Raw genomic sequence first — 9,280 nt, 5'->3', positions numbered from 1 at the left:
ATTTCTAGAGGCCAAAATGACTAAACTGAGGCTGTCAGGGCTGCTGATGACAGAGTGACTTGAAGGTCTCTTCTTCATGGGGTCAGCATTAGTCAAAATCAATCTGACAGTTGGTCTTCTTCCTCACTGATAATGTTGCCATCACGACTGTACTCTGAAGGTGTTTGGTCACATGTGTCCTAGTTATCATCCCCCTTTTCACTCGCTGCCCCTCACTCCTGGAACCTTCTTCCCCCGCGAACAAGAGCCATCACTTCTTTAACCAGCTTCAAAATGGAGTTGAAGACCATCCTGTTCAGGGCAGCGTTGCCAGGCATTGCATAATTGTCACTTGCTATTGGATGTTCTTTTGTTGCCTGTTTTATTGAATCATTTCCTATATTGCTATGTATTTTATATGTATTATCCTACTAGAGAGGCCCCTTCCCCACCACCACTCCCTTTGTGTCGTGTCTTTTTAGATTGTAAGCCTGAGGGCAGGGAACCGTCCAATTAAAAAGATTGTATGTACAGCGCTGTGTAAATTTACAGCGCTTTATAAATAAAGGTTAATAATAATAATAATCTGTGAAATGTCAGAGAGTATGGTATGAGGGGACACCAAGGTTTGTTTAGAGTTTGCAAAACTTACTTTTTGGAATACAACTGCATAGATTTATTTATTTATTTATTTATTTATTTATTTATGAGCTGCCTTTCTCTCAGAAGGGACCCAAGGCAGCTCTCTCAGGTAGCATGACCAATGCCCATTCTAAATGAGGAAGTGTATTTATTTCTGTTCAAAAGAGTAACTTTTTAAGGCTCTTTTGGAGTGGGGTAATGGCATGAACTCCCAGGTCTCAGTCCCTGTGACAGTTTGGCTATTTATAAGTCAATACAAATTTGACTTAAAGCCTCAAATGTCCCCTGAACCCCTTCTAAGGGAACTGTACTCTAACTGATTTTTGCATTAATGACCACTGGGAAGTATGGTGCCTTCATGTAACAGTATAAACATGTAATAGTATAAAATTCAGATCCAGGGTATCAGTTGCACTGCGAGCCATTGTTCTTAGAAACATCTATCTCATGATATGCAAACACACTGCAAGACAGAAAGCAGAACTCACTTGGCTTCAAGAAATCACAGTGTCGTGCAGGTGAGACCTGCACAGTTTGGGAAGTCTCCGTACTAAGAAGAAAGAAGTTCTGCTGTGCAGCATTGTAGAGGGGCCACTTTACCTCCTTGGCCCCTGCCTTTGTAGGATCCCTGCAGAAAAAGTAAGAATATATTTTAACCCAACATGATTCTGTGTGAACTCCACAAGACACAGACTTCCTTATTCCTTTATTTCCATTTTAAATACACTTTCATAGAACGCTCTGGGGTGGTGCTAAGAAATATACTTGTAAAACAAAATTTATTCCATTATTCATCACAATGTGTCAAAAGCAGTCTGTTGCCTCTGCTCTTTACTGGAGTAATTTTCAGTAAATTATTATGTTATTTCTTGCAGCTGTTAAAGGGATCTACTCCAGCTTTAGTCCAGAATTTAACGGAGCTATATCTAAAGTACTGAACCCTGCTCTCATGATAAGTTCAACACCATGGATAGCACTGGTAAGGCTCAGACCAAAACCCAGAGTGGATTCACTGCTCCACTTGCATGGGGTCCCTGAGCCACCTAAGCTAAATACCAGAAGTTGAAGTTGTGGGGAGATGTTCCTGTGCTCATGTCTTGCTTCTCTGGAAGCAATACAGTTGGTCCTCCATATCCATAGAGGAAAACCAGTATGTAAAGGAATCTTGTAGCACCTTTGAGACTAACTGGAAGAAAGAATAGTTAGAAAGGTGGGAAATAAATACAGTGGTACCTCGGGATACGAAATACCCAGGTTACGAAATTTCCGGGATACGAAAAAATCCCATTGGAAATAATTGTTCCGGGTTACGAATGTTTTTTCGGGTTACGAAAAAATTTTTTGGTGCTTTTCGGCGCTTTTTCGCACGAAACGCGGCTTTTCCCCATTAGCGCCTATGGCAATTCGGCTTATGAAGGCTTTTCGGGTTACGAAAGCGGCCGCGGAACGAATTAATTTCGTAACCCGAGGGAGCAGTGTACATAAATAAATGTTTCAAAGGTGCTACAAGAACCCTCTGCACACGTAAAGATAGTATTAAAAGGATAAAATTCAGGCAAGTGTTAGTGTCAGGGTTGGAAGGTGGAATCAACCTGAGTATTAAAGGAGGTATTGCCACACCTTCAAAATGCGCATTTCTTGATCCAAATCTGTCTCAATGTCATGCTGCATCATATATGGGCATGGAACTTATTGGAGCCAAATACTGTCTTTGAATATGGTAAATAAACACCATCAATGATTCCTTTTGCTAAGCAGTTACAGCTATTTCCTGGGCTGTTTAATACTGTGATTAATATTGGTGAAGGAAATAGTGTGCATCTTGTCATGCCTGATGAACAGCTAGACTTTTATTCTGTATACAGCAGCGAGGAAAAAACAATGTCTTACCCACTTCTGGCAAACTCCGCCCAGTACTGCATGATCCTATGGCTTAATGCAGCCTCAGCCTCTGTGTAGGTTTTATTGACACCCACTGCTGACTCAAGAGTGCCAAACACATATGGGAGCTCAGATCCATGGGGTGCTCCAATCCAGTCTGGGAACACAGAGCCAAAAGTGTGATGAGAGAAGAGATAAGCATACACAGGACTCCCAGCTTCTTGGCTCTTTGCTGCAAATTCAACTAATGGGCAAAAAAACCCATAGTCGCCAATCATCTGTGACATGGCCCACCGGTACCGTGCTGCACCATGACCTTCTTCACTGTATTTCAGTGCCACAGCCCGCACATCTTCAGCAGTTGCCTTGCGAATTGTCTTTTTTGCTGCTTCCAGAAGTTGCTCCCAAGAAATTAAGCCATGACTGGTATCAGGATAATAATACAGCACAAAGGCAGATGCTTCATCAGAGGTTACACCAAGGAGAGTTGGTTTGACCTGAAAGCGTCCTGCCTGAAGGAGCTTTTGTGGATCATCAGGTAGAAAGTCTTCATCTGTTGTTGGTAAGAAAGGGAGATCTAGAAGGAATTCACTCTTCTCAATCATTGATAACTCATGCTGACCATATTCCGTCACATTTTTTTCCTTTAGGCAGCTCAATACAGCATTTTTGTCACCTTCCACACAGCCTAGAAGCTGGCTGAAGGCAAGGGTTTTCTGCTTAACTTCCTCAGGACTCTTCCATGCCCAGAGGACATTGGATGCTCCACTCTGCAGGATAGCCTGACTGAAAAGTGGCTGGCTTTTGGGGGAAAGGAGATGCAAACCCACAGACACTGCTCCACTGTTGTGGCCAAAAAGGGTCATCCGGTTGGGATCTCCACCAAAAGCAGCTGCATTGTCCTTGATCCAGGTCAGAGCCAGCTGTTGATCCCACAGGCCCATATTTCCTGGGATGGCTGGTGGCAAGGAAAGGAAGCCCAGAGCCCCCAGGCGGTAATTCATGGAGGCCACAATGACATTCTCAGTTGCAGCTAAGGAAGCCCCATTGTACAAGTCCAGCGAAGCTGTGCCAGTGAAAAACCCAGATCCTCCATGTATCCAGACAAGAACTGGAGCTGGCATGGAGGGCTGTGGTTGGGGCACCCAGATGTTGAGGAAAAGGCAGTCTTCTGACTGGGGTCTGTTGGGAGCCCATGTGTCTGAATCTGGGAAATCTGGGTAAGTGAACTGGGGACAGGCATTACCAAAGTTGGTGGCCTCCAAGACTTGACTCCATGGCTGATGTGGATGAGGCTTCTGGAAACGCAGGTTCCCCAAGGGAGGCTCAGCATAGGGGATACCCAGGTAGGCCGTTACAGAACCAGAACCCCCTGGGAGAAGTTTGCCCTTGACAGGGCCACTGTTGGTGATCACCACAGTGTCATCTTCAGTGGCAGAAGTGGATGTCAATGAAAAGAGGAGAAGGAAACAGAAACTGGAAAAAGGGGGCATCATAGCAACTGGAAGGAGAAAATAGTAGACAAGGTTAAGCAAATGCAAGAGAGACAGTGAAGTATCTATTTTGCTCACAACCCCATCTCTGCTTGACTCTGCCTGACTCTGCTTAGTTTCCAAAATCAGATGAGATCTGTTACCTTCAGGATATAAAGGCCTGCCCAATAATACATCTTTCAAGAAGGACAGTTTACCTCCTTCACCATGGCTCTCTTCAGCAAAAATGCAGTGGTTACTCACTAAGGGAAACTATGGTCTATGATATCCACAGTCTCTTTGTTGGGATATAGCAACTTCGCATGCTGAAACCTTCTAGTAATGCATGTCTATGGTGGCCTTATTGTTTACTCACATTTCCTGTTTACCCAAGAGCACACCTTTTGCCTTTTGTCCCTGAGAGAATGATCCACCATTATTTCTCTCTTGCCCTCTCCTTGCTCAGGAGAAGATGCCTTCCTTGCATACTGAGAAGAAACTTTTCTAAGATGTATGTAACCTACTTTTTCTTACCTTATTTTTCTTGCAACATGAAGCTAGACCTGTGTGTTACTTCATACCACATGCTTTTGTATGTAAACTTGTTTTATTATTCACTTTAACCAAGTGACTGTGTTTTTATTGGGGACACGTGGGACTAGGAGATATAGTGGACCTAGTTTTCCTGCTCACTCATATTCCTCTGTGTTTGCTCTGCTACTGAGATTAAACAATCTCTCCTACTTTCCTGAGTTTCTAGCAATTCTCAAGAAAGTGATATTCCCAATACTCTTTAGTGAGTTTGAGGGGGGACCTTTCAGAAGGGACCCTTTCAGAAAGGTCCATTGGTTATGCTTATTTACTTGTTAATGAAATATGTTGCCTCCATTTAACATTGCTAATATTCCTTTCTCATTTGCTTTCCCTAGTGCCTTTACACCGCCCTGCTATTGCATCAAATATATTTTATAAACTGCTCCCAATCCTAGCCTAGCAGAGTACGAACAGCAATGCTTAGAGGAGAGGCCTTGTAAGCACCCTGTGTAAAGCACTCTGTGCCTACTGAAGTCTATAAGGACACTTATGCAAAGACAGCCAGTATGCTGCAGTGGTATGAGTTTTGAACTATGACACTGGAGACTGCTTGGTCATGGAAACCAAGGGTAACTTGAGCAAGTCACACTCTCTATGAATCAGAGGAAGGCAAAGGCAAACCTCCTTTAAACAAATCTTGCCAAGACAACCTGTGATAGATTCATCTTATGGTTTTCATGAGTCAGAAATGACTTGAAGGCACACAACTATGCAAGGATATGGCCCTCAAGACATAGATCCCTTCCTCTGACCAATAGCAACAGGGAACAATTAACCTGGGACTCTAGCCTATCAATGGATCTCTTTCTTCTCTGCCTGATGCTGTCTCAGAGAATTTCAAATACACCATTTCCCCACTGAGGCAACCTCCTAGATACAACTGTGGCACGTTGAGGGAAGAAACTCTCAGGGCCTCAAAGGTCTCATTATTATTTATTTGTCTCCTGATTTTTCCTGCAGAACTGGAACTCCAGGCAGCTTTCAAAATTAAATCAGATGCAGATAACTTATAAATATATACGCATATACGTGCGTGCTGTGCATCTTCAAGTCATTTCCAACTTATGGTACCCTGTTCAGCAATTGCAAGATCATAAAAGGACTTGCAATCTTATATCTGCTGAGGATTCATATTTACAGTAGTTCATGACCAAGCATGATCCCCCCCTCCCTAAAAAAAACCCTACCATTGCAGGTTTGTAGCCCTCTGATTGAAGTGTTTCTAATGTACTGGGGATGCAACCCTGGAAAATGATGTCTATAGCACTCTCCCAATATTGAGAAAAGCAGCTATGCAGGACCCCGAACAGACTCCAGCTGCCTGTTTATTGATGCGCCCTGTGACCAGGAGAGCACTGCTGATGTCAGTTCCCAGCATCCTGATCTCCAGCATCTCAGGAATGCTTCAGTCAGGGCATAGTCAGGCTGCAAAGGCAGTTTTTGGGAGATGACATGGAGTTCCATCACTGTAGTTGTGATGACAATGGAGGATCTCAACCATCCTTAAAGGTAATTAAGTTATCTCTACTGTTCAAAATAATTCAAAATGCTCACTCACCCTACTACTTAGTTGCTGCTTGTGTTCAATAGTGCCGCTCACTTCGGTAGATTCCTTGGCTGTTTCCTTTCTCTTTCTTTTCACTACCACCTTCTCTTCTCTTCTCTCCTCTTCCCTTCCCACATTTTTAAACCCTTTCTCGCCAAGCCCCCTCACTGTCTCCACAGAAACCAAGCATTTGTTTCCTCCCTCCAGCCTGACACTGCTTTCTGTTACCTGTCAATCTGATCTCATCCACCCAGTGAGTTCTTTTGGGCTGTCACCAACCAAAATTTATGTGATACTGACACAGCTCCAGGAAACAGAAGCTTGTAGGTACAGAGGGAACTACACTCTTTTTTCATTTAAGATCCAATCCAAGGGGGCCTGATATTCTGGTGGCCCCCAGGTTTGCATCAGAAAAGTTCCTGTACAATTCTAAACAGCTGCAGTGGGACCAGATGCAAGTGTTGTTTTGCAGCTACCATGGATTACAAGTTCAAGCTTCACAATGTCTCACAAAACTACAGTTCCCAGAGTTCCCTAGCATTGAGCCAGGGAAGTTTAAGCTGTCAAACTGAATTATGTCTGTAGTGTGTTTTGGACCTATGTTAGTGAAATAGTGACTGTCTTCCATAGACTGATCTTTAGAAAAATCAAAGTGCTGAACCCTGTTACCAAAATGAGTTCAGCACCTTGGACAATTCCTTTAAAGTCTGGAGAACTTTCCAAAAGCACAGCCTTTTATGTTTCAGGATAAAATAGAAAGGAGAGGGATCCAGAAACATCTTTAAGACTGATTTATTTTAGCATGAGTTTTCATGGATTCCAGCCCACTTCTTCAGTGTGGTGAAGTGAAATATTAGGACCATGAGAGGCTGTACAACTTCGCTCCGTCAGCGCATCTGAAGAACTGGCCTGAAACACATGAAAGCTTGTGCTAAAATAAATCCGTCTTAAAGGTTCTGCTAGATTTCTTCATTGTCTGCTTTCTTTTAAAGTTTGGACTATATCCTGGAATGGCTTCACTGCCCAGCTGATATGCCCATGCTCATATAATTGCAGTCTTAGCCATACCCTTGGACCCAAGAGCAATGGCAGGCCATCATTGGGTAGTGGTTATCTGCCATCATTCCTAGATTCAAGGGAATGGGTAAGGCTGCAACTGACCATCTTGAAGTAGGAGAAAAAGTCTGAATCAAATTAGAGATGGGGGAACATATCCACTCCCTTCTCTAGTTCTTTCTTTCTTTCTTTCTTTCTTTCTCATTCTCTCTCCCTCCCACCCTCTTTAGTTGACACATGTGGCTGTACTTGGAAACTAGATGCATGTATTATTTATTTATTTTATTTATGGTATTTATGCCCTGCCCTTCATCCCTAAAGGCTCTCAGAGTGGCTTACAATTATTATTATTTATAATTAGGCAGGTCCCTGTCCTCAGGCTTACAATTTTAAAAGACACAACACAAAAGGAGAAGGGAATGGTGGTGGAGAAGAGGATTGGGTCCAGCAGTTCTTCTCTCTCTCTAAGTCCTGGACAAAGGCAGATGGTCTGGAGGGAAGGCTCTGCTTCTTAATCGAGTCCAGGTGCAATGGAGCTGGGCCTGCATTTCTCCCTCCATAGCCGGATATAAGCCAAGGGAAGTGAAATCTATAGAATGATAGAGATTATCTTCCCTATGCAGTGTCCTAGAGTGGGAGTAATTGATAGGTCTGCATCTTCCAGGGATCTGAAACATTTTCTTATTCCAGTAGTGGGTGTTCTAAAGCAAGCAGGCATTTTTGGAAGTCTTTGGAGTTCAATTGGGTATATTGGTTAAGAGAACAAGGTGCTTAACCTCAAGGTTCTTTATGTTAAAGCTCCAGCCCATCTCTCCTGTCCCTAAAGACCACTCATATCCTCCAAGTTAAGTGGATTTTCTGGGTTGTTTGAGACATACCTCCTTGACTTACCTCCTTTGCTGCTCTTCAGTGAGGCTCCCACTGAGTTCAGTCTGAAGCTGAGTGAATACAGTGTTGTCCAATACACTCACTGCAACACTTCCAAATAGCAGGGAGAGCGACAGTATTTATGTACTATTGGAAAGGGCATTGACCAGCTGAGGACTATCCATGCAAAGGGAAGAAGCTAGATTTATTCTACTTGTGAAGCTGCCTGGAAGTCCAAGTCAGTGTCGAAATGAAGAACACTTTTTTTTTTTAATGGAATGGGCAGGACTTCAGGGAAAAGGGAGTCAGAAGCATGGAAATGCAATCCTTCCCTTCCCCATTGCCTTGAAAAGAGAACACTGTGATTTAGATTTGACAGAGCTTGTACAAGTTTTGGACTACAGCTCACAGAATTCCCCAGCCAGCTTGGCCAGTATTCCGTTATTATACATTGTGAGTTCTGGGAAAGCAAAAGATTCTGCTAGCCTCTTTTCTTACGATATTCTGGAAATTTCCTTCCAATTACTTCATGTAATCTAGGCACATGTACCCAAGACTTCTGCAGCCCTGACTGCCATCTTTATTAGGAAATCTAACCACTCATGGAAGGGTTGAAATGTTGTCTTTTGTCACCATCACTCTCTCCTCTCAGCCACACATTAATGGATGAAAGATGGCCCCATTAATGCAGAACATCCCTGGAACAGATTTCATAGTGTAGAGAGCTATTTTTAAGGTGTATTTGACTATAGTTCTAAGACCTCTCCCCCATAGGTAATCAGTTATTATTGAAGTTACCAATGTTGAAATAGCTCTTTAAGAATGGATCTATACTACACAATTATAGCAGTTTCACACCACTTTAAAAGAAGACGTCCCCACCATATAATATCCTGAGATTTTATATTTGGAGAGGTATTTGAAATTTTCAAAATTATTGTTCAGAGGAGAGCTGTCTAACAAAGAATCTTAAACCCTTTGCCAGGCTACAAATCCCAAGATTCCACACACTCTGGTCACTCTCTCATATTCATCACCTCCTCAGTGCACCCTTTGGAAAGAGACCCTTTCATTTTGTTGTGAATTCAACTGATGCAGGAAATAGGGTATCAGTCTCCGCTTAACATGGGTAATAATGTGCTCCTTGCTCAGGAAAATTCATTGTTTTAACACAGCCTCAGTGTTGAACTCTGGTCAAAACGACCTCTTCCTACACCCATCCTGATGAAGTACAAAATATGTC

At 42.9% G+C, this 9,280-nt stretch overlaps 1 protein-coding gene across 2 annotated transcripts in view; it reads right to left on the bottom strand.

Annotated features, from left to right (window-relative positions):
* LOC121923974 (cholinesterase-like) overlaps positions 1 to 8,260 on the bottom strand; it is an 11,328-nt gene extending 3,068 nt beyond the window's left edge. The window contains exons 1-3 of one of the 2 annotated variants that reach the window (XM_042454962.1): positions 8,049 to 8,260; positions 2,512 to 4,003; positions 1,110 to 1,249 (exon numbers count right to left, since the gene is read on the bottom strand). In XM_042454962.1, the coding sequence (XP_042310896.1) occupies positions 1,110 to 1,249; positions 2,512 to 3,998 (1,627 nt within the window). In that variant the 5' untranslated portion in view covers positions 3,999 to 4,003; positions 8,049 to 8,260. The remainder of the gene's footprint in view (positions 1 to 1,109; positions 1,250 to 2,511; positions 4,004 to 8,048) is intronic. The other variant, XM_042454961.1, reaches the window with a different exon arrangement.
* Between the last annotated feature and the right edge of the window lie 1,020 nt (positions 8,261 to 9,280).

The sequence above is a fragment of the Sceloporus undulatus genome, chromosome 2 (assembly GCF_019175285.1).
Source record: "Sceloporus undulatus isolate JIND9_A2432 ecotype Alabama chromosome 2, SceUnd_v1.1, whole genome shotgun sequence".
NCBI classification, from domain to species: domain Eukaryota; kingdom Metazoa; phylum Chordata; class Lepidosauria; order Squamata; family Phrynosomatidae; genus Sceloporus; species Sceloporus undulatus.
This window is presented reverse-complemented; position numbering and strand designations above follow the sequence as displayed.